A 26,682-nucleotide genomic window follows, 5' to 3' on the forward strand; every position below is an offset into this window, starting at 1 on the left:
TTAGTGGGTCAAGTTGAGCTGGCTTGCAAAACAATGCGGGTCGGATTGGGTCAGGCCCAGATACTGCACGGTTTGGTTGGGTTGCAGACTCACAAATGCCTCCCGTCATGTGGTTTTTTTCTTGAGAAATCCTTAGGGCCGATTCGGCCGATTTTCACACAAAAATAGCCTGCCACTTATACAGTTACACATATGCCTTCCACCATATCTATCCTAAACCAACAAACATCAGAAAATTGATTTCAAACAGAGAAATCCTCGCACCCCCTTCGTCCCACGTCCCTCACACAGGCCTTCGTCCCTTGCACCATACCAAATTGCAACACCGAATTGCACCCGCACTCCCGAATCGTACCCCCTGGTTGAAGCTCAACCCGAAGGAAATCAATCGCACCCCCTTCGTCGAAGCTCAACTCGAGATTGCGGGTTTGCGATGGTTTAATTGTAATTTTGAACTTATTCTCTATACTTGATGATCTGAGATTGCGGGTTTGAGATGGTTTTCATTGTGAATTTGAATGGATTATGGTTTGATTATGGGTTGATTTTGGTTTAATTGTGAATTTTGGTTTGATTGGGTTTTGATGGAAAGGAGATGGAGATGATCAAAGGAGATGGGAGAGATCGGTGATAAAGATGCGTCAGACTGAGATGCTTGAGCCAACATCGACATCGGACTGAGATGCTTGCGTCGGCGTTGGCGTCGAGCTGAGGGCAGAGAGAACATCGAGAAAGAAAAGGCAGAGGACAGTGCAAATGAAGAAGAGAAGGCTAGCACATATGAATTGATTGTTTGTGGTGAGGTGTATTTCTCTTAGAATGTTTTTTCCAATGTAGCTTTAAATGAATAAAGGGTTGTTTTTGTGAGAAAATCAGCCCAACCAGTGTAAAGCGGTTCTCTCTCTCTCTCTCTCTCTCTCTCTATGACTCAAGTTTTGCAATATAAATTAGTACCAAAATTTGGGGGCTTAAGGCCATGGTGCTTCCCTTGTAAATTGTCAGCTGTTGTGTTAAACTATTTGAGTTCTTATATTTATGATCTATGTACTGTTTAATTGTTAAGGAAAAAAATAAAAAAATTATATATAAATATGTGGTATAAAAATGATGAATATAATTTTTTTAAAATATCTTCATGGAAAAAATAATCTTTAAATTTTTTAAAAATTATAATAATATTTTTATCAAAATTATATTTTTATTCATTTAATGAAAAATTTGTATATACAATCTTTATTTAGAAATTGCAAATAAAATTTGTCTCTTTATCGCGGTGAAGAGCACAGGCAGAAGAGTGGTACAAAGGGGAAGCTTTCGTGGTGGGTCAGGAGTGGCTTAATTTTCTTCTTTCAGTTACGTGTTGCAATCGAATTAGTCACAATAATGCTTGTCTTTATATCCTACTCTTCAAGAATAACGTTAATGTTTTTATTTTTTTATTTTTTATTTTTTGTAACCTTGTGATTTAATGAGAATCACAGCTGTGGGAAGAATGAATACAAGTTGAAGATAAGAAAAAAGTGGCCACACTAACGAAGCTCTATTGCATAAATCCAAATCAACATAATAATAATAAGCTATCTTGAAAAAAATGACATTGAATTTATTCTGTTCCACATAAAGATGGCCATCGTAATTTACTTCTATAAAAAAAAATGTTATCTATACTTATAATTTTACCTATATAATCATATGTACTAACTTATCAACTATTAAAATTGTGAAAATTTTAAATTTCAGAATTTAAAACTTGAATTTAAAAAAAAAAAAAATTGATAGAATAAAACTGTCACTTAATACGTATAATATTGTGTAAAGTTGTGTATATATATATATATATATATATAGCTCTACTCCTATAATATGTTTTAATTTATAAAAAACGAGGAATGACATATATGACTAGATGAGAAATATTATGTTTTTAATAAAAATTATAAAATATAAATTTCTAAAAAAATATAAAGGAGTAATGCTAGAGAGAAGTCATTGTAGCAATGTATACTTTATACTCACTACATGACTACTTTTAATTGATTATTTTCAACACTCATTTAAGAAAATATATAATCTAGATAATATCACATTATATATATAAAATAAATATTTTTAATAATAATTTTTATCTATATTTATTCATAAATAAACTATGAAGAAGAAAACAAAGATAATAATGGACGTGTTGTCCGAATAGTCTGTAGGAAAGGAATCTTCGTGCTTTCTATCTTAGTACCCTTTTGTTGTCTAGCACAACTTGCAGCATGCCCAGCAAATAAAAGAACGGTACGTATCACAATCACATTCGCAACCTACCTACTGTAGCATTCTCCCATGTAACCTTTATATCGTCTATTATCCTCTCTGTTGTTCTAAACGGCCTGAAATATCTCTGTGCAAATGGACCGCCTTTTTCTCTTCGCTGTCTTCAGTCTCTTCCTCGTATCCTCTGCGGTCGATGATAGCGATGGTGGTGGCGATGACCCACTGATCCGTCAAGTGGTGTCGGAGGGAGAGGATCTTCTCCTACATGCCGAGCGTCATTTCTTGACGTTCAAGGCCAGGTTCGGTAAGAGCTATGCCAGCCAAGAGGAGCACGACTACAGATTCGGCGTGTTCAAGGCCAACGTGCGCCGAGCAAAGCGACACCAGAAGCTGGACCCTGGCGCCGTACACGGCGTCACCAAGTTCTCTGATCTCACTCCGGCCGAGTTCCGCAGAAATTTTCTCGGACTGAAGCGTCTCCGGCTCCCGGCTGACGCTCACAAGGCTCCGGTCCTTCCCACCAACGATCTCCCCACAGAATTTGACTGGCGCGATCACGGTGCCGTCACGGGGGTCAAAGACCAGGTATATAGAAAATTTTGGTTTATTATTTTCACCCTGTATCTCCTTAAAATTTTAAACATCGACGCAAACTAGTTTTTTGTTTTTATTTTATGTTATTTTGTGTGTGTGGGTGGGAATTAGGGTGCGTGTGGATCGTGCTGGTCGTTTAGTACAACAGGGGCGTTGGAAGGAGCTCATTATTTGGAGACTGGGGAGCTAGTGAGCCTGAGTGAGCAACAGCTTGTGGATTGCGACCATGAGGTTTGACTCTCTCTCTCCCCTTTTTTCTATCGAGGCCTCTGCTTACCAAAATGTTTATAATTCTAATATTAAAGCATTACTATTGGTATTATCAAATTCATTTTTAAAATTGGATAGAAAGTACATATTTTACATAAATTTAAAACTTCCTTATCCATAATCTCACGTTGAATTAATCATTAGATTCATCAAAATCATAATATAATATTATTAATAATAATATTTTTTAATAATAATATTTTTATTTTCATATTTTACAATTACACTAACTATATATACATTAATAATTTAATTTGATATTTAAATTATTGATACTAACCAGAGAGTCATTGCATGAATTATAAGAAATGTAAGAAAAACATTTTATAATAAAATAATAAGAATAGAGAATAAATAATGAGTCTTTAAATATAGAGATGAAAACTAAGATAATGTATCTCAAAGCTTGAGCTTTGATGGTATACCGAATCCAATGCCAACAATTTAACCCCCAAATATCAAATTTTGATGAAACCTCCCTTTTGATGAGACCGATGCTGGTGCTCTTATGGGCATCAGGAAAGGTCACTGATAATCTATTCGGTTTGAACTCAATTCTTATGCTTTTCATGTTTGAAAATGGATTTGAGCATCTAATTTGTAATAGAAACAAATCTTGTGGAAGAATATTATGAGATAGTACACATTTTTCTCAAGGCAGATGTTCACCATACTAAACAGTCATCTTATTCATTGATCTAAAGAAGTACATGTCCAACGATTTGTTAACTCATCTCCAACGCCCGTGGCTGAGGCCCGTGTCCTCTGCGGTACCTAAACAAGGCCAAAAGGATTGGCCTCTTCTCTTTAATTACTATACTTTTCAAGGCATGTCCTCGAATACAACTGCCCCCATATATCCACTTGTTTATTTAGTGGGTTTGATGCAAAAGAAAAACCATTTTTTATCCAACAATAACACGTAAGAAGTTCAAAGGTGATCATAGTATCCCGCACGACACCACAAGTTTTCTACGGGGCAGTAATGATTATGGTTCCGACTTTCTAATACTTTTTTAAAGTTATAGCACAAGTAATGATGATTTTATCTGCTTTAATCAGAGAAAAAAAATGATTAGACCCCCATCAGATATGAAAACAAGATCATGTCTTGAGGCATTGTCAAAAGGCATGGAGGAACCTAGGCTACATTAAGGGGCCACTCTAGGAGACACTATAATGGAGACACAAGGCACGTATAAAGGAGCTATAGATCCAAGCTAGAATTCCACCCCAACTAAGAGACAAAAGGAGAATACAAAATCAACAAAGGTGGCTAGAGAAAAAGTCCATGTGCTAAAGGAGGTTAATATGAATGTACCAATGACCAATCAAGCAAGAACATGGAAGATAAGGGCACGTGACCATCTTTCAAGCCAAGTGGCGCTTGAAACTGAGTGCTTTTAGTTGAGAGGCCTATGCAATGATGATGAGTACAATTTCCTACAAAGAAGTGGGTGTGACAAAGTTTATCCTCGAGGGTAGGACAACAACTTCCATTAATGCAACAAAACCAACAACTAAAAAAAACCAAAGCATCGTTGAACTGGAACCCTAGAACAATTCAAGGTTAAATACAAATTGTAGAATCCCAAGACCACCATAGCTCCAATCAGTTTGAGATGCATTTAGTAAGTTTACAACTTGCATGGCATCTCCCTCAAGGATAAATTTTGTCACACCCACTTATTCGCAGAAAATTGTACTCATCATCATTGCTTAGGCCTCTCCACTAAAAGCACTCAGTTTCAAGCACCTCTTGGCTTGAAAGATAGTCACGTGCCATTCTCTTCCATGTTCTTGCTTGATTAGTCATTGGTACATTCATATCAACCTCCCTCCTTTAGCACATGGACTTTTTCTCTATACACCTTTGTTGACTTTATATTCTCCTTTTGTCTTTTAGTTGGGATGGAATTCCAGCTTGGATCTATAGCCCCTTTATGCGTGCTTTGTGTCTCCATTATAGTGGCCCCTTGATGTAGCCTAAGTTCCTCCATGCCCTTTGATAATGCCTTTAAACAGGATCTTGTTTCCTGATGGGGTCCAATCATATTTTTTTTTTCTATTAAAGTAGATAAAATCATCATTATCTGTGCTGTAATTTGAAAAAGTATTAAGAAATTGAAACCATAATCATTACCGCCCCATAGAAAACTTGTAGTGCCGTGTGGGATAATATAATCACCTTTGAACTTCCTACATGTTATTCTTGGATAAAAAATGGTTTTTCTTTTGCATCAAACCCACTAAATAAACAAGTGGATATATGGGGGCAGTTGTATTTGAGGACATGCTCATAGATCATAGTTATACAACCAATTAAACAACAAAGAATGATCAATAATACCTTCATAACCTTTGAAAGCTAATTAATTCAATACAATAAAATTTCAATTATCATATTCATCCATAGTCTTTAACTTAATTGGAACACCTAAAACAACTTCCTCAATCAATGACACAATAGCCCTCACAAAAATTGAATACCAAGCCTTCCCAGTCCCTTGGTTAAGCTTTCGCACAACATCGGCCCCCATCTTCATGTGAAAACGATGTCATTGCTAGCAGCAACAGAATACACCAGAGAACAAGCCTTCACCACCGTACTACACTGCTGCCGCCTCAAGCCACCACCTTTCCTCACGGTAAACCACTTTCATCTTCTCTGTATCTTCCCCTCACGTCGCTTTTAGCCACCATGACCCTCCCATGTTCAACCTCTCTGAGTGCCAAGACCACGATACCATTTTCTCTCTCAGGACTTGACCCACCCTTACAACTCTCACTAACTCTGTCTCTCTCGCTCATTATCCTTCGTTTATTTCTTTCACATATCAGAACAAACAACACCATGAACAAACCAACCTTATCGTAGCTACCGCAACCACTGCACCTTTGAAAAAAAAACCCACAGCACCATAGTTGAAAGCCAATCACAGAAGCTAGAGCACACGACATCAACCCAAGCATGCATGCCCTTCTACGTCCAAGAGTTGCCACAATGATCACCTCCACAAGCCTCCTCCACCACCAACTTCCTCAACACGAAAACCATCTTCCCGCAACCTACATCTTCTGCTCAGCCACTGGTCATCGCCAAATAGCATCCACTACAGCCCATTTTTCCTCCACTGAGAACCACTGTCGCCAGCCACCCTGCTTCCTCCACGGTCAAGCAAACACAAAAGGTACCTCTGTTTTACTTCCCGAAAATAGAGCAGTTTCTCTTCTGCTTACTGCCGTTCGACGCAACCTAGCCGAACGACGCCGCCATCAACCTCCATCCAAACCACTGCCGCATGCATCCTTCACCTCATGTTTGGCCGTCGCCGCACCATCACCTCAGCCTAGCATCTGTTGACCTCCCACTGTGCCGCTATCTCTTTGTTCGTCCTTGGGTAAGTGATGCCGCCGCACATTAGATGATTTCCCTCTCTCTTTTCTCTTTCTCACTCTCTCTCTATCTCAGCTTCACCACCCTGCATGATGCCACCATCGCCGATCTTGGTTTGATCGCCTCGAGTGGCAATCGCATGACCTACTTCTCTCACACGGTGGCCTTTATTTTTGTTGGTAAGCTGCCGCTCGAATACTTCTGCATGAGCTACATTTCCTAAACACCCGGTGACAATCCACCAAAAAAGAAGATACAGAGAATAGAGAGAGAAGAAGAAGAAGAAGAAGAAGAGAGAAAAAGTTACTTCCGGTGAGAAGAAAAAACAAAATATGAAGAGGGAAGAGAAATAGGAAAGTAAAAAGATTGACAGGAAAAAAAGTAAAGTTGCCGACCCTCTGACACAACTAACTAAAAGACCAAAAAGACCTCGCATAAACGGACACAAAAGAAGGAAGTAGAGGGATAAAAAAGTAACCACACAATACACATGGAAAATTTACACGGATGGACAAAACCTCACTGCTCATTACTGTAGAAGCGCGATAGGCACTTATTATAAGATAATAGAAATAGATGTATATATATATATATATATATATATATGTATGTGTGTGTGTGTATGTGTGTCGCTCGCCATGATACTTCAAAACCTGCGTTCTTTTTTAATGAGATCGTTGGCAAGTTGGTGTCTTGATTCGCCAATTTGATGCTGTATGGGTTTGCCCGCATTAATGCCCCATCTATCAGGAAGTTTCAGAATTTAGCTTGTTGATCCCTAGGAATGAAAGTTGGAAACTTGGAAAACGGACAAAACAGAAGTTAGAGATTTGGCATGTAGTTGTTCATCACGTAGGTAGGACTCGGAGATGAAGCATATCTAATTCTAAGTGTCTTCCTGGCAACACTGCAAAAATAAAACAATGGCCATACATATTTATTATTTTGCAGTGTGATCCCGAAGAATATGGTGCATGCGACTCGGGGTGTAGTGGCGGGCTGATGACCTCTGCATTTGAGTACACCCTCAAGGCAGGTGGACTAGAGAGAGAGAAGGACTATCCTTACACTGGGACTGATCGTGGGACCTGCAAATTTGACAAAAGCAAAATTGTTGCTTCTGTATCTAACTTCAGCGTTGTTTCAATCGATGAAGATCAAATTGCTGCAAATTTGGTGAAGAATGGCCCTCTTGCAAGTAATTACCTTTCTTTGAAACCTAGTTTTTTTTTTTTTTTTTTTTTAACTTCCACTCTTTAGTATGATGTGTTATATACTGATTTGAGAAGGGGCTAAGAATGATGGAGTGATAGATCTGTATTGATTAATGGTTTTTGTGCCTGCATTTTGCAGTTGGTATCAATGCAGTTTTCATGCAGACATATGTTGGGAAAGTCTCATGCCCATACATCTGCTCCAAGCATTTGGATCACGGGGTGCTTCTGGTGGGTTTCGGGTCTGCCGGTTATGCTCCGATCCGGTTCAAGGAGAAGCCATACTGGATCATAAAGAACTCTTGGGGAGAAAATTGGGGTGAGAATGGATATTACAAGATCTGCAAGGGCCATAATGCATGTGGAGTGGATTCCATGGTTTCAACTGTGGCTGCTATACATACCACCACTGAGTAAATTAAGAAGTTTCATGGCTGCACTCGGTTTATGCGAGTAGAGCACCTGTGAATATGAAAAGATAATATGCATTAAGACATGGAGTTCCTAGACTTTTATCAGCTCTTAATGCTTCCTTAACTTGTCTAGGTAGATGGTTGTCTTGCACTAGTTTGGTACTTCCATTTTAGAACTGTGTTTATATATATGCAGATTTGTTTATATATATGCAGATTCCCTGTAACTTAGTTCATGCTACTGTTGATCAAGTTAAACTTGATGCCATTTAAATGACGATTCGGTGTATGTGCTTGAAACATGCCAATATATAGCAGAATGTGGTTGATTGTAGCATTGGCATTTGCTTGAAACATGCCACAAACTTGTCAAACTCGCCTACCAAAAAAACTCAGCAAACTATGTCATAGCAACAGTAACTCATTCATTAAGTAATTGTTGCAAAAAGAAGTTACAATTCATCTTACAATAGGGTTCACAAACCCTTTTCCCTAAACAATCGCACAACAAACTACAACAGATCAACATCATCCTATCAATAAGAATAGAATAATTGAACATTGATTTGGAGACAAATTGGCATGTTCTCCACTTGGATGCAGAATTCCTACTGATATACATAAACAATGATTTGCGGCCTCATCAGGGAAGGCTCTTTATTACAATGAATAAGCAACTGCTCTTGCTAGCAAGGCAATTGCTCCGTTACCTTTCTAAGATCTACACTTCACGTGAAAGAATTGGCAGATTATCCACCAGCAAATTCAATATGATCAATTTTGTTTCCTATTTTTTAGCCTATGACCAAACTCAAACAGTGCATCATTCATCCTCCTCGCTAAGCAATGCAAATGAAAATGGTTCGAATTTATAACCATCTCCCTGGTAGAACTTGTTCTGGAACTCTACCCAGTGGAGTCGCAAGGCATGTAGGAATGCACTTAGGGTTTCCATCACTAGTAGCACACCAACAGTCGCAAATATAAATACAATGATGCCAACAATAAGAATAATAACATTGTTGTACCTGCAATCATCCGCACATTTGGCACTCACAATCATATTGAAATTCAAGTCATTTTCACCACAAAAAACATGACCAAACAAACTTACCCCCAGGCTAGAAGTAGAACCTTGTCGTAAAAGACACTTGACAACTCCGAGTGAGCTAGACTAAAAAAGAAGAAGAAACAGACGAGTCAGATGATCAAGACTTGGTACTTCAAAACTAAAGTTGGATAAATTTAAAGAACCAAGGGAGACATAGGTTTTACAATGAATTCATGCAGCGTGAAGACCGTAATAGTTCAGATTTACATTGTCGTAGAAAAATAATATTATTATTGTTATAAAGATTATTTTTTTTTATAAGTAATTATAAAGATTATATAGGTGCTATTATTATCGTTATTATCAGTGCTATTGTTCTGGGATAAGTTAAATCAACATGGGTTTAATTTTAACCATTCTTTTACAAGGAAAAAGTTCCTTCAGCAAAAATAACTCTGGACAATTTTTTCAAGTTGGTCCGTGCAGCTGCCTTCAACAAAAAACTAACACTTAGCAAGTTTCATTCATATTGCAATGATATATTAAATCCAGCAAACTACCAATAAGCTCTTTCCAATTCACTACCTGAGGGCCCATAATCGTAGATATGAAGCTGTATTGGACACCGCTCCAAGCACAAATTCTATGGTATGTATCATTTGGTGTACGAAGACCTCGCTGAACTCAAACTCCTCATGGTCATGGGAATCATGATGAGGTTCTGTTTCGAAAGGGTCATCAATGCTGTGGAGCAGCGCGTAAGATTGTCCTCGGTGCCTCTGAGGAAAAAGGGGTAAAAACAAGTAGAAAGAAAAAAAAACAAAAGCTTATTGACAAAGAGAAAACAAAGCTGAAAACACATAGGGTAAATTAATTTTTGGGCATACCTCTTGGTGTTGTTTCTTCAAGAGAAAAGGCTTTGGAAACAGCATCCATGGTACAGCAACGAGAGCCAAGAGAAGTAACACAAGCTGGTACAGAAAAAATGGAGATGTCAAAATTAGTTTTGTCTTTTACAGGACAAGACAATTTCAGCACAATGCTTATAAAAAGGATATTTAAACCTGAAGGGACTTCTGGCCAACGAAAAGCTGATTTTCCCCGAGATCATCCGTAGGACTGAGGAACATGTATATCATCACATGATAAAGATCAGCTTGCGAGCCAGTGCACCATTTCACAATAATGAGGAGTGAAAGGTAGCCAAACAGGCTGTTTAAAAATATTATCTGGGGAACAAATTGGTACCTAAACAAATCCACTGTTAATAACACAACGCTAAATAATCGTCATTACAATATTATCCAAGTATACAACAAAACACATTCTTCATGAGTTAGATAATCAACTATAGAGTGGAAGAGAGGGAGAGAGAGACTGTTCATCTAATTAAGGATTCAGATATGCATGATGCATGGAAGGATCAACTTGAGCAATATAGCATACCAGATATTTAGGTCATCTCCAAAGAATTTTGCATTAAAGTAACTCAATGCAATTCCAAGATTCATCTGGGCTACTCCCAGTAGAATTGACATCTTCATCTTCAAAGAGTTGAGAAATGGCAACTCACTACGGGTACCATGCCACTTAGGGTCCACGCCAAATGGATACGTGTCCCACACCTTTATTAAGCCCACAGTAGAAGCGTCACTGTGACAAAATGTAAATAAGTTAACAGGGAGAAATTTTTTACAAATATGATGAGTATTTCGTATTAGTTCGGTACCTGCACGATGGATCACGACATCCGTAGGCAGAGAGCCCAAATAGTTCAAATGGGACTGAGAAGAACTCATTATATATCAATCCTGTGTAGATTGAGAACAATGCCATCATCAAGATAACATAACGGCCGCCAAAAGTCATTTCTATGATGTCTCCAAGTTTCTGTTGTTAACACAATGAAGTCAGCTTAACTGAAACAGTTTTTTTTTTATAAGTAGCTTAACTGAAACAGTTACAACGGAAGAACAGAGTTTACAGTCAACTATCAAGACATGCAGCAACTACCTGACTGGAAAATTTCTTCTCTCTGACTATGAAGTATAATGTTGCCAGCAACAAGCATATACCATGGCCCCAATCACCAAACATAACAGCAAAAAGGAAAGGGAATGTGATTATTGTGTATACACCAGGATTCGCTTCCTGATATTTGGCAACACTGCAATAATATTGCACCAGTTATGTCCCCCAATACATTTGGGTCAGAAGCTTGTAACCCATCCAATGAAGGGTATCTATGAGAACAGTGAGATGTAAAAGTTTCAAATTCAAGCTTTCTTCACATATCAAATTTAAAATACATTACCTTTTCGAAAAAGAAAATACAGAAGGAAAAATGCAAAAATAAAGTGAGAAGAGAAATACGCATTGGTTCATCACAACATAGACCTAAAATCTTTGGGGGAAAATTAAATGGAAAGATTAATGAGATTGATGGGTAATATATGGAAAAGTGTCAAAAGTAGAAGACTCAACTAGGAAGTCCTCCATTATACTTATATCATATATTATCTGGCAAGTAATAAATAGGACACGGCATCACCATCAAACCAATAACCTTTTACTAAACAATGTTTTACAGTTAATAAATGCGTTAAAGCAAAGGTTATATATCATGGTTATTTCTCAAGGAAAATTTTCCATGTCCATTTGGATCAAAAGCAAATAGTACGGCATAACTTGAGCAAACAGACTATCAGATGCATAAAACATTGCCTTTTTCTTCAGAAGATAGTAAGTATGAAACATAGTCTAAATGGTACATACATCATGCATGACATGCAATATCTTCAAAACAGTACTAATAGCTATCAAGTCCCCACTAGATCCATGAAATAAAGATCCCTGGTTCCAGCACATAAAGCATTAGAATTTAGAATTCTGGACATGACTTCTCTCACAAAGGAACTCACCCATATGCATCAACAATTTCTTGAAAAGAAGAAGTAAACTTGTTTGTGCAGAAATAGGTTGGTGGTGATTCCTTTGTATGCAAAACCTGGAAGATGGCCCCTACTTGTGAGTTGCTGTCAAAGGTTGCCTGCTGCAATGCATTTTGAATCTACAAGACATCAAGGATAATCTAATTAAGTGATCCCTTCAACAATATATTAAAATTAAGATGATTCAGTAATAAATTAAAATACAAGTACGCTGTGAGTGTTAAAATGGCAAACTGATACAAGGTAAAAGAACAAACCTGCTTAGTTGCAAAAACAGGACACCAACCTTCCCCAACGAGACACTTCTTTGTCACATCAAAGCTGAGCATATTTAAAGTGTGATAAATGGACTTTTCCTTCTTCACCTATTAAGTTAAGAGAACACAATTAAGTGACCGAAGAAAATTCAACATACAAATGCTCAAATATCAACCCCAACACACAAGCACACATATATGCATGCATCAACACATGCATGAAAGGGGAAAAGGTATGCTTTAACAAAACTAAAGGCATTGAAAAATCAAATCAAGCAACTCAAACAAACCTGAAGATTCCACTGCTCGTATTCATAGCCAATTGTCTGTAGCAGATTGTTCCTATGCAGCAGACCGGCATCTATAGTCACCGTCAGCTCTGAAAGTCCTCCAGACACCTAGAAAAAAATAATTACAGGACTGATAGTCGATCATGACCATCACTGATGGCTTATTCACAATTTGAAAAATACTAAGATCGTTGGATTTAGTTCAAATTAACTAACAAATTGCAGTACAGGTAAGAACTAGGGAACATTGGAAAAAAAAAATGAATTTACATAACATGTTTTGAATTAAAGATTTCGCATCGGCTGAAAATCATTAATAAGAAATCATTAATAAAACACAAACATCAGGTGTGCCAAATGTGCCTCTCACACTTTCAACGAGGGAACGTCATGAGGTCAACCCATGTGTGGACAGACTTGGGAAGGGAGGCTACCTTGTGTCATGTAGCCTACCGTTTGCTACCAATGAAGAAGTTTTTGTCCAGTAGTTCAGTCCTAACCTACTTATTTTGGAAAATTTATGGTAACACCCCTGTGCTTTTGGGACTTTCGACATTCAGATCCAAGTTTTCAATTGTGAAACATTGAGCTCCAAATTTTGCAACATTGGAAATTCTAGATCTCTGTCCAATTTAAATTGCCGACATTACCATAAACTAACACATCTTCCATGTGTATGAGAAAAAAATCCAGAAACAGATAAGAAAGAAAAAAAATAAAAAACAACAATTCAAAAATAAAAAACCAGTGAAAAAATTCGTCGCCATTGGGTTGGTACAACTTGATAGATGGAGGTGGGGGAGATGCACAGGCAGAGTGGAGGGGATACCCCCAACCACATCTGGTTGAGGAGAATTCCTCCATCACTTGCGAGGGAGATCTCCCCCACCAGTTGGTGATGGGGGAGCGTGTTGGGGGCAGAGAGGGGATGTGGCGATCGAGGGCATTCCTCCACCATGTGGATGAGGCTGAAGAACCCCCATCCACCGCAATGGGGATCTCCACCCTGCCTCGAGGTGGAAAAGACCTCTATCCTCATATTGTAGTATTCACTATGGTGGTTACCTTGTCAGCAACCTTATCTTGCAACAGATCATTTTCTCATGTAAAGTTGCATGTATTGAATTGGCATGAGGCTTTTCCATTTTAACCATAGGAAAATAGAAATTTCACTATAATGTTACCCCTATAGTCAGAAAGAATAAATCTGACTGATAGTGACCAAACCTTACTCATTGTGACTTTCAGATCACTATATAATTTGACCCACTAGGACACGTATGAAATCAAAATAATTTCTCAGTTTTACTCATATAGAAAATCTAGACCAATGTGACCAATCGATGTAGTTTGATCAATTAGAAAAATCCTGATTGCGTATATGGCAGAGGACTGAGAATTAGAAATGCAAATTACGAATGTGTTTTATGTCCAAGGCTACTCTCTTTCCCTGAACCAAAAATCCAGCCATGAAGAAAGTTTCCAGGCAAATGATGTTGCTGCAATTGTTGGACAAAGCAGCTCACAAAAAAAAAAAAAAAAAAAAAAAACAAAAGAAATAACTATCAACCAAAACTAATTATAGACAATAACACAAACATGTAACAGAAAATATAAAGAGATAATCCAGGTGCAGTATCTTGAAGCTTCTAATTCCAGATAACTCATACCTCTGATATCGTCTGAAATTGTTTTCCTAAGTCATCCGCAAATGGGTAACGGTTTGCTCCAAAAGCTTCACATATTTTCAGTATTTTGCTCTTCGCTCTCTCCCCAGAATAGAAGATAACGAAAACATTTTTCTCAACCTGCCAAATGACACTTTATCAATTTCCTCATAAAAAATCTAATCAATAGAGATGCATGATTTTGGATCATATTTTGTTTAGGCCCTCCAAGATTCAAAATCTGTTATCAATAGGAAGAGGGAAAGATAGAATCTGTGGAAGTTGTCAAAGGGTGGAAAGTTTGGGGCCAAATCTTTCTATGATGTTTGAAAGGTCCTACAACAGTCATTTTTCCATAAAGGAACATTTGGAGAATGAAGGTTCCTAGAAAAGTTGCATTATTTGGCTGGCTAGCTGTCTGGCACAATTTTTTTTTTATATATAGGTAAAAATAAATTTGGTAAACCAAGTGATTAGGCATAGCCCAAGTACACACGTTGTATACAAGAGAGAGCACCTAATTACAAGATAGGAACTAGAAAAAACAACAATGAAATCATGAAAACAGGCCTCATCAAGTACAAGAGCAGATGCCCAAAGGAAATAAATAACATATGGAAGAAAAAATCTCCAATCTCTCCCAACAAGCATTCTCTATCTTCAAAACTATGGCCGTTCCTCTCAAGCCAAATACACCACATAAGACATAGGGGAACCATCTTCCAAACGGCAGCAATTTGGTGACTACCCTGGATACCTCTCCAACAGGCCAAAAGATCCACCACCCTCCTAGGCATCACCTAGGCAATACCAATCCTATTAAAGATTTCATCCCATAGAACCTTTGCCACTTCACAATGGAGAAGTAGGTGATCCATGGATCCTCCATTCCTTTACACATAAAGTACCAATCCATAATGATGAAACCACGCTTTCTCAAATTATCGGTGGTCGGGATTTTTCCAAAAGAAGCCAGCCAACCAAAAAAGCAACCTTGAGAGGCAACTTGATCCTCCAAATGCACATCCAAGGAAAAGCACTAGGAGATTGGCATGACATATCCTTATACAAGTCTGGGACAAATATCGATGGCAGATAATCTTATCATGCATCATATTGTTGTAGTAAACTAGTGTTGTATGTGTATGGATTCTGGGGAAACAGTTAATTATTTACTTCTGTGTTGTGCAGTGGCTGGAGAGTTGCAGTCTGTAGAATTCTCTTCAATTGGATACAGCCGGTGGCTGCTGATGCCCATGGCAATTTATGAGTGGCATGAGGCTGGGAAGGTAAGTTTGATCAACTCAATAGCATTAATATTAGGTTGGCTGCTTCATTGTGCCCTTTTCTTTTCTTTTTGATAAGTAAGAGATAAATATTATATATATGAATGAAATACGCATAGCCCATGTACATAGGAAGTATACAGAAGAACACCTAAATAATTCTAAATGCGATAAATTAAAGACAAGAAATCATGAACATTGCCCCCGTGCAATACAATAGCGGAAAGCCAAGACAATAAAGTTTGGAACAAAAAGTGCTTCAACTTAGCCAATGTGCGTTCCTTATCTTCGAAGCAGCGCGCATTCCTTTCCGTCTAAATACACCATATGATGCACAACGAAATCATCTTCCACACCACTGCTGATGACAGCCTTGCATCTTTCTCCAACAACCCAACAGATCCACCACCCTCATAGGCATAACCCAAACAACATCAACCCTTTGAAAGATCTCATCCCACAACACCCTTGTTACCTCACAATGTAGTAAGACGTGGTCCACAGATTCTCCATTCTTTTTACACATGTAACGCCAATCCATCACTACACATCCTCTCTTCCTCAAGTTGTCCGTGGTCAAGATCTTCCCAAGAGCGGCATTCCAAACAAAAAATGCTACAGAGTATGATCTTGTGTTTTCAAGATGTTATAATATGCCTTCACTATACATATCTTGTGATTATTAGACCTCCACTTCAATCTATCTCGCTATGCTATAGGGGTCCCCATGAAATATAATGTGCTGAAAAAATCTGCAACAATAGATAATTCTCAGTCATGAACATCCCTATTAAAGAGAATATTCCACTGATACGAGCCATGAGAAAATAACCACACTTCCGCCACGAACGCCTCCCTGTTAACTGCAATATGATACAGAGCCAGAAAAGCCCTTTCCAAGGCTTGATCTCCACACCACACGTCCCGCTAAAAACTGATTTGATTGCCCTCACCCACTACAAAACGGATTTGATTTGCAAAGCATGGCCACCCCTTCCTTATAAACTTCTATAAACCCACACCATACCCCCTCTCACTTCGTTGGAACACCAACCACTCCTAGCAACACTATATCAGCATCAATAATTTCCTTCCACAATGATCCCCCTTCCAAGTGATATCTCCAAAGCCATTTTCCCAATAGAGTTTTATTAAAAGTTCTCAAGTTACACACTCTCAACCCCCCATTCAGAACTGAGGCACAAATTGTTTTCCATCTATGACCAAATGAAACAAAGATAAAAAATATGTGGGGAGGTTAGTAAGAGTACTCTTAATAAGAGTGAGGCGGCCTCCTTTTGATAAATACACTCGTTTCCAACCAGCCAACATTTTCTCTATCTTCTCCACCACCCATCCCAAATAGCTCTATTCTTGAAAGTTGCTCCCAACAGAAGGCCTAGATATTTCATTAGGAAAGAAGACACCTTACATTCCAAAAAGCTTGCTAAACTAAGGATATCAGAAACCGCACTCACAGGAACCATCTCAGACTTGCCAAGGTTCACCTTAAGCCCTGATACTGCTTCAAAACAAAGTAATAATGCTCGTAGAGTTTGGATCTGGATATTATCTGCTTCACAAAAGACTAAAGTATCATCTGCAAAAAGAAGGTGTGAGATGATAGTAGGGCCACTAGAGCCATTACCCACCTGAAAAACAGCTAAAAACCCTCCCCCAACAGCAGCCTGCACCATCCTACTTAGAGCCTCCATAACTATAACAAATAAAAGTGGAGATAGAGGGTCTCCCTGCTGCAATCCCCACGAACTATCAAAAAAAACCTGCAGGTGTGCCGTTGACTAAAACTGAGAACCGGGCGGTTGAAATACAATGACGCATCCATGAAATCCACCTAACCCCAAAGCCACACCTCTCAAGCAGGTATAAGAGGAATTCTCAGTTCACATGATCATACGCTTTCTCCATGTCAAGTTTGCAAAGAACACCTGAACCTCCCGCTCATAGTCTGTGGTCCAAGCACTCATTTGCAATGAGTACCGAATCAAGAATTTGTCTCCCCCGAATAAATGCATTATGAGACTTGGAGATAATATGCTCCAACACCGGGCTAAGCCGGTTGGCAAGGACCTTTGCAATAATCTTATACACGTTACTAACCAGGCTTATTGGACGAAAGTCCTCCATAGTCGAAGCACCATGTTTTTTAGGAATGAGAGCAATGAATGTCGCATTAAGGGATTTTTCAAACTTTTGCAAAAGAGTGAAATTCACTAAAAACCTGCATTACATCACGTCTCACAATGTCCCAACAAGTTTGAAAGAAATCCATTAAAAAACCATTTGGACCCGACGCTTTATCCTTAGCCATACCAGAGATGACCTTGTAAATCTCTTCTTCAGCAAAAGGTCTCTCCAAAACACTCACACTCTGTGAGTCAATTGCCTCAAAAGGCAAGGCATCAAGCTTCGGCTTCCAGGAAACCGATTCTGTGAGAAGGGTCTCATAGTAGTGTACTATATGGTTTTCTAGCTCGGGAGGAGAAGAAATCACCTGAGAGCCTAATTGAAGCAACTCAATAGCATTGTTACGCCGATGTGAATTAGCCACTTTGTGAAAGAACTTCGTGCACCAATCACCTTCATTCAACCAAAGGGTCCTGGAATTTTTACGCCATGAAGTTTCCTCTGACAACAGAACCCTCTCCAAGTTTGTCATAACCATGCCCTTCCTCAATAAAACCTCCTCTGAGGTATCTCCCAATAATTCTTTGCCCTCTAGCTCTTGCAATTCCTCCAACAAAGTAGACTTCTAATTGTCAAAGTGACCAAAAACTTCCAAGTTCCACTTTTTCAGGTCTTGTTTCAGCGCCTTTAACTTGCCTGCAAGAATGAAACTTGGAGTACCAATGAACTGATATGATGACCACCAAGCACTCACCATCTCTACAAAACCATCCGTTGATAGCCACATATTTTCGAACTTGAAATACCGACGACCCCTGTGAATACCCCCACAATCTAAAAGGATAAGAAAGTGATCTGAGCTGACTCGAGCTAACTGCATATGGCTTACTTCTGGATAATGGGCTTCCCACGAAGGAGAGACAAGGAATCGATTCAATCTCGACCAAACCCGCCCATTTGACCAAGTGTACTCCCACCCTACCAGGGAGAAATCCACGAGGTCCAAATTAAAGATAAACTCGGAAAATTCCTCATAGCCACAGAATTTCAATAATGCCCTGATCGTTCACTAAGAAAGCGAGTAATGTTAAAATCACCCCCCAAACACCATGGCACTTCCCATAGTGAGTGTAGGCCCGCCAACTCCTCCCACAACCTTCTCCTATCCCTATCCACGTTAGGACCATTGGAGCCTGCAAATGCTCATTCCCATCCATCAACCACATTTTTAAATAAAGTCGCAAACGAGAAATTTTCAATACACTCCTCAATCACCTCAACCACTCTTTTATCCCACATTAGTAATACTCCACTTGAAGCTCCCAAAGAAGCCAAATAAGTCCAACCCACATACAAGCACCCCCATAAACTTCACACAATTCTTTTATCAATGAATTGCAACTTTGTTTCTTGAAAACCTACCAAGTCACCCTTCCACATCCGCAATAATGATTTGATACGAAGGCGTTTATTGCAATCATTGAGCCCCTGTACATTCCATGATAAAATCTTAGGCTTCATAAAAACATAGATTGCTCCTTCCTTTCGATCTATCCCTTCCGCCACTCCTTCCTTTCACATCATAGTTAACGGAACAAGTTAGCCATCTAAGTTCCCTATCCTGGTTTGAAACTGATTTTGAATGGCTAGCTTCAAGTGCTATGAGAAGGGCCTTGAATTGTTCCTCGTAACCTCCAAAAGAAACCCCAATAACAGCTTGAATCTCCTCTACCTTCTTGAAAACCCAATTTGACGGACAACTCCCATAATTAGAGTTGGGAGAGAGTGTACATAGAGGAGTTAGGGTAGCCCCCTCCTCACCAGGACTATCAGGGGCAAATAAGGCAAGTTCCAAGCCTCATACTAAATCTGGTTCACCACTGTCGACCAAATTTAATTGGTTTACCACTAGTACACCAAATGATAAAGCCAATTTCTTTACATCCCCATACTTATTCCCATCAACATACTCCATCTCTAGTAATAGATTGCCTAACGGAGACCCCTGTAACGACAATCCACGCTCCGGCATGTCTGACTGCATAGAAAATGCATTGGGGCCTCCAACCACCATGCATGACTGGGTCTGTGCAATCGACAGTCCACGACACAAAGACCCATCCTCTACCGGCTCCTTTACCAACTCGCCATCCTCTGTGCCGGTGTGTAGTGACTGTGCAAACTCACCATGATGGTCAACAGTGACCGGCGGAACTTTCTGTGCCGATGTGAAGTCCGGCAAGACACTTATCGGCGCCACAGGAGGAAGGCACTCTGCCTAGACTGATATATCAGTCTACATCATAGTCGACACCTTCCAGGCTTTCTTCGAGCCTAACGCTTGGCCCAACCCAAAGCCCTTTACCAACCCAATCTACACCGATTGAGCCCTCCCCTCCCTTGAGCCCATCACCCTCTGATCCAAAACTAAAGGCCTTCCCCTCCCTTCATTAAACCCCGAATCACGGCCCAAGCCCATCTTCATAACTTCCTTTCCCTTAACACAGCGTTTAAGGCAAAGTATATCTTCCAATAGAACCCCAACTTCTTCCTCCATATCAACCAACGCCCTTAGCAATTTATCCTCATTTAGCCCTAATAACAAACTACCATCTCCCCCACTCCTACGCACAATCTCTAAGATGGACACGTCTGGCACCACTGCACTCACGTCTCGAGGCAGTACCTTCTGCACTTGGAGCACCTCACAATACGACCGTGAACCATCTACCGTCAACGATGGAGCACCACCATCTACCTTTGGCTTGCCTGCCTGAGGAGACCACAGAACGCAAGCCCCTCTATTTCTCACACTCGAAACAGAGGAGGAGAAAGTAAGCTCCTTTATAGTGTCTCCAAAGTTCCTCCACCCCTCACCCTTCCTCCCTTCCGGTACCACTAACATACCTCTCCTCTTATCATGCCTAAACTCCGAAAGGGAGAAGAAACTGCCATTGTAGTTGCATCCCCTCTGCACCATCAACACGGAATTTCCTGTTCTACGTGTTCTAAGAAACTCAGAAAAGCCCAAAGACGTAGCACATTCCCTCACCGTAAAGCCCAACCACTCCAAAGCTTCATGATCCAAGGAAATGTATTTCACCACACGACTACTCCTCTCAGTGATTCTCCACCACCTATCATTCTCCCTTCTAAATGCAAATAACTTCTATTCAATGAAAACATCTCTGCGCATTCCCATCGAAACCAACCAATGACACTAACATGGTAATCACCAAACTAGACTACACGCTAATCACACAAAGAAATATTGCCATTGACAACCCACCTCCAAAAGCAAAAAGCAAAGAAGCAAAAAGTGTATGGAGAGAGAAAATATTTAGGAGAGAGAATCCTTCTAAATATTTAACTTACCTGCAACTAAGAGATCAATTGACAGCATTGATTTCCGAAACTCCCCATTTCATTGTGCCCTATGTGGATGATTTGGAAATAATACAAGAATTGGACTCTTGAAGGGGTGGAACATGTGGTTTTGTCAACTCTATACTTTCAAAGTGCTTTCTCTTGTAATGCCTTATTTAAAAAAATAACTGATCTACGAATTTCAGATTGCAACTCTTTACATGCTTTTCTCATACATTTCTTGTGCATTTGGATTGTCTCCTTTTGATAATAAAGCTTTCTATCACCTACGAGTATGATTGACATATGTAAAATTGAGTTACAAAAAAGTTCCATCGTACAAACAAACTATTTTAAGGGAAACAAAATCAAAGAACAAGAAAGGGATACATCCATACTAGACACAACTATACTTCAAAAGAGCGCAACAAGTTGGATGGGTCTCTCATCAACTTTTATCTCTTATTCAATTATGATGTCACCCATATAACCCTCAAACCGGATAACATTAGCATAAAACTGAAACAAAAGGAGGACACTATTTAAATGAGGATAAAAGTTAATGACATTTCACAAATGTAAGTTATGTAATTACCTTCTCTCCTGACACGGGATCAATGACAGGATGTTCAACCACAGCTTGCTTCAAAAACACATTGCCCCTGGTTGCTCGAAATAGAATCATTTCAAAAGCCATTGATTTTTCTCTAGGAACGAGACCGCTGACAAATCCCAGCTTAACTTGTTTTGATGGATCTGTTGTCATTTCCTGGAACATCAAATCTCTAAGCATCATATGAAGGAAAAACAAAGATCTTTAGCCAAATCAACAAAAACAAATGTAGAGACTGTTAAACTTATACTTGCTCCAGTAATAAAGGACTGTCAATTGATCCTTCACCAGTTTGTTGCACTTCAAGTTCACTCTGCTGCGCTGCAGCACTGCTTTGAGCTGAATGGAAAAACTCACCAGCCTGAAATTAGAAAAAGAGATCGAAAGCTCATTTTATAACTTGGAGAAAACAAAAAGAATTCCATGCTAAATAAACTAATTCTCTTCTGCCCAAGAAGTAGTTTTAGCTTATGTTAGATGTGAATGAGATCCTGCACAGAAGAACATTGGAGAGAGAGAGAGAGAGAATCGTAATCTAAAATAAGTACAATAGTTATGTACCATAAACACATAACAAAGAAAGGCTAGTGGAAAACAGAAAAACAAGCCAAACCTTCTGCAGAACAAGCTTATATTCTGATAGCTCATTATAAGAATGGCGTAACTTTTCATTGTTTGCATTTATCTCTAACAGCTCAGCTTCAAGTTCTCCAAGTTTAACCTGACACACAAAGAGATGAAATTATTTCAAGACATCATAAGTTTTAAAACAAACAGGGAAAATTTACAGACATAGCAACCTCCAAGTTGTCCAGATCAATATCATTGCTTCTAAATCTTGATGAGCTTGACAAACCAGCTTTTTTCATTTGTTCCCTGAAGAAACGTAGCCTGCGAGCCATTTCCCCACATCTTTTGATCTGCATGTAGAAAACAAAAATAACCACATATAACGTATTACATGTATGTAGAATTCATAAAAGGATTTTCATATTCTTTTATCAAAATTATATGTAAACACAAACCTAAATAAAAAAATAAGGGCAATTATTTTGTAATGTCAACTACCCAACATGCATGAAACAATGGGAATTAACATTCTATTGATAAAGGGATGGGAAGAGCAAATACTGTCGTTCAAACTTACTAAATTCAGAGTCTGTTTGTCACTGAATCTCACCATTACTATAGAATCTCTAAAATTCACCAAGCCATGAAGAATGGATCTAGTATGCAGACAAAAGATAAATTGTGGCCTATACTAGCACCAGAACAGGAAAAAAATACAAGCATCCAGGGGCACAGGACCCATCATAGAGGAAGGCTCAAAAAAATGATCCCCCCTCCCTCCCTCAGCTACTAGTTGATGTTTCTACAGTTAATGAAGAATGAGAAAAGTAAGATTTGAAATTAAATGTCCGTACGAATTCTAAATTTTTTGAACTCAAATAGTTATGAAGCCTTATTCTGGCAGTTATTGTATTTTGTAAAACCAATGAGATGGTCTCATATAACATGATTCATCATACCACAACCTTAGGTGGCTGACTTAGTTTTGAGATCCTTCTAAATCAGTGTACTTAAAGCTGCCAACCTGGATGGAAAAGAAAGCTACTAGGGACAGACTTTTCCAAGTTGGTGCCCACATGGATATAAGTACATGCGAGAATGACCTATGAAAAAATATACATTTATGTGTATGTGCATGTGTGTGTGTCGTGTACATGCATGCGTGTGCATAAACACAATACACGCATTTGCACACATAAACATAATTTACACGTAAAATATGTTGGAAATGATTCTTCTTATATGTTATTTTTTCAAATCCAATCTAACATTCCTCATAAAATGTTATTCGTGCTTAAGCCCAAACAACACCACATGCCACATAATTTTTCCTTCCTGCCTGGGCATACAGTGGGTGACTGTGTACCTCTACAGCCTCTCTTTTTTTCCAATGAATATCAAACATAATTCCTGCTAGAAAACGCAACAGTGGACAAATTTATGTTACTCTCAAGTTTTTTTTGTAATAGATAACCTTTATGTTACTCTTTAAGTATTCTCACTGCCTAGCTAGCAAGGTAATATTTTAAATATTGTCGGACCTTTTCTTTTCACAGAGAACAATTGATGATATTTTCTTTTTGATTTATAGCTTTTAATGAGTCTCTATAGACTGAAACGACAACTGAAGATTTATAAACTAAATTCAACTTGGAGTTTCTATTTGACTACATTATTTATTATACACATATATAGGAAGTTGCAAGCTCACAGTGGGCAGGTTGTCAGCTGTTAGAAATTTCCCCGTTTGATATGTCATAGGCATTAAATGTCGACAGCATGAATGTTTTAGCTGGCAAGACTGGTTTATGTGAAAATAAGATCTTCATCTTAGGGTACAAGACAAGCAGGCAGTCCCATAATATAGAAGCCAGGGCTCAAGAACTATAGAAATAGCGCATAAACGCACCTGAGAAGCATATGTCCGCTGGAATGGGCTCTTTTCTGCATTGAGCTGCAAAGGAGAAATAAATGCGACCAATTAAAAATGTTTCCAATTTGAGGAAACATCCAAAAGATTATTCAAGATGCATAAGTACTCAGCGCCATGGTATTAGACCATCATGAAAGCTCCACACAAACTAAAGTGTAAAATAAATAAGTTAAAAATATTAGTAACGGGCCAATGAATGAATCTGCTCTCAACAGCCAACAATAAATTTCTAAGTTTTCTCTTCTAAAATATATAAGTGGACTCGATATAACCAATCGAAACAGAAAGAAGCAGATCTATCCTGTACCAGGTAAATACCAATACAAATGTTAAGGGGAGGCATCATCTTAGCATGTATACATATACATACAAACATATATATATATATATATATGAGAGAGAGAGAGAGAGAAGTTCAGAAGTATCAAAATGTGGACATACATCCGATTTTTCAATCACGATTTTAACAAATAGCATATAATTAATAGATTCTCTGGTGTGTACGGTTAAGTTCTTTCCCCAACAATTGCAAGATAATACAGCACGAATTCTTCTAAAATAAAAACAAACAAGTGCGCACAATAATCAACCAAAAGCAGATCGCAAGCGAGAAAAGAAACTATAAACCAATAATAGAAATAATGAAGATGATGATGCAAACTTCATCGTGACAGAGCCAAAGCAAAACAGGAAATGAACTTCAGAGTTTGAATGCAAGAAAATTCGGATGTAAAATGATCAGCATGAGGAGGAACGATGAACGGCAAAAGTAATTAAAAAAAAATTGAGGTTGGAAAATGGAGCTTACATCTTTGAATTGAAAGAGACCAAGGTCACCGAGATAGGAGATCGTGCGGTAAGCTGATTCGATGGGAATGATGAGTTGCACCAATTGCATCGGCTCCGACCGTAGCAGATCCATCGTCGACCAACACCCTCCCTCTCCCATCTCCAATTGTCATTCAACGAATATCTGAATATAAAATGTATATATCTACGCGTGCGTGTTTATATATGCGAGTACGTCCTCGTTCTTTTTTTTTTTCTTTTCTTTTTTTCTTCTTCTGAACGCGTCTGTTTGTTGATCGGAGAGAATTTGTTCACCGGGCGATATAAGAAAGGGACGCCAAATGTATCCACTAAATATGACCAATCGTGCAATTATATTTTTTTTAACATCTTTTAATATTTAAAAATATATATAAATTCAATAATAATCAATTTCTTAATTATTAAAAAAATAAATAAAATGCACTGGACTTGGTAGGCACGTTCAAGAGTCATCCAAACATTTTCCATGAGAAATTGCTTTGAGAGCTAAGAATCTGTCATGTACCATAAAAGGTGTTACTACTCGGCCCATAAAAGGTGCTCCCTCAGTTATTATTAATGCAATTGTATTTTTTTCTTTTTTTTTCAATATTTTTTAAATATCTTTAAACCTTAAAAGAAATATACAAATTCACTAGTAGTCATTTCTTATACCATTAAAAAATAAATAAAATAAAATAAAATATACGAGCAAAATGAGAAGGCAAAATCATGGGACTAAATAACATTATCCTACTCCATATGGAATAAGTTGTAAATAATCACATTTTCTACGCATTTTTGGAAAAAGAATTATTCTATTTTTAATTTTTTAAATTTCTATGATTGATTATATCGCTACAATCAATCACTTCCTTCGATACAAAGTTTTGAAATGTGAGATTTACACTAGGTCGTAATCAATAAGTATGGATGCATAATAGATAAAGAGAATAGGAGGGGGGTGTATGCCCCTAGACAAAAACCACCTTACAATATCGCAGGGGAGAGGGGGCTAAAACAAAAATAATAATGAATAATTTTATTTAAAAGTTTTTACATCACATACCATCTACGTGGTATAATTAACCATAGATTCAGATCCATGTTCATTGGCTAAGTCAATGAGTCTACCGCTAAAGGTAATTTATGTTTGTCCAATAATGGACCACCAATTTGTTGCAATTTGAAATTACAATCAGTAGAAAGACACTACAATTGATTGTTTCGATATATTTCGTAGAAGAATTCTACTTTCCATGACCTCCATTGTGAGGAGGGCCCTCCGCGAAGATTGGCCCAGATTCAAAGAGATCAGGTCGCGGAGGCCCCAAACCCCTCAGGCATAAACCCAAAGCAGGCCAAAAGCCTGAGAAGTTGTGCCAAGCCCACAACTCACTTGCCCATACGGACAAGCCTTGGCACCGTACTCAGCCCAAATAAGGAGTCCACCATAAGGCAGAGATCACTTGGGACCTCGGCTGGCTACCAAGCCTTGCAATAGGGTACGTAACAGACAACTGCAGCAGAGCACAAGCAGCTGGGCGTGTCCGATCAAGGGCATGCTAGGCTAAAGACATGCCGCATTCA

At 38.6% G+C, this 26,682-nt stretch overlaps 2 protein-coding genes across 2 annotated transcripts; one reads left to right on the forward strand and one right to left on the reverse strand.

Moving 5' to 3' along the window:
• The first annotated feature begins 2,309 nt into the window (after window positions 1-2,309).
• On the forward strand, window positions 2,310-8,427 carry LOC121263002 (cysteine proteinase 15A-like). The gene is made up of 4 exons (XM_041165757.1): window positions 2,310-2,847; window positions 2,968-3,087; window positions 7,475-7,721; window positions 7,877-8,427. The coding sequence occupies exons 1-4, from the start codon at window positions 2,398-2,400 to the stop codon at window positions 8,152-8,154; spliced, it is 1,095 nt and encodes a 364-aa protein (XP_041021691.1). The 5' UTR covers window positions 2,310-2,397; the 3' UTR covers window positions 8,155-8,427.
• Window positions 8,428-8,555: 128 nt separating this feature from the next.
• LOC121262839 (V-type proton ATPase subunit a3-like) lies at window positions 8,556-25,406 on the reverse strand. The gene is made up of 18 exons (XM_041165474.1): window positions 25,091-25,406; window positions 24,259-24,303; window positions 22,580-22,699; window positions 22,393-22,500; window positions 22,030-22,140; window positions 21,762-21,935; window positions 14,370-14,507; window positions 12,700-12,807; window positions 12,410-12,517; window positions 12,123-12,271; window positions 11,215-11,368; window positions 10,931-11,091; window positions 10,648-10,854; window positions 10,266-10,449; window positions 10,089-10,172; window positions 9,787-9,980; window positions 9,265-9,324; window positions 8,556-9,178 (listed from the first exon to the last, which is right to left on the reverse strand). Exons 1-18 carry the CDS (start codon window positions 25,229-25,231, stop codon window positions 8,974-8,976), a joined length of 2,451 nt encoding a protein of 816 aa, XP_041021408.1. The 5' UTR covers window positions 25,232-25,406; the 3' UTR covers window positions 8,556-8,973.
• Between the last annotated feature and the right edge of the window lie 1,276 nt (window positions 25,407-26,682).

The sequence above is a fragment of the Juglans microcarpa x Juglans regia genome, chromosome 4S (assembly GCF_004785595.1).
Source record: "Juglans microcarpa x Juglans regia isolate MS1-56 chromosome 4S, Jm3101_v1.0, whole genome shotgun sequence".
Classification (NCBI taxonomy): Eukaryota; Viridiplantae; Streptophyta; class Magnoliopsida; order Fagales; family Juglandaceae; genus Juglans; species Juglans microcarpa x Juglans regia.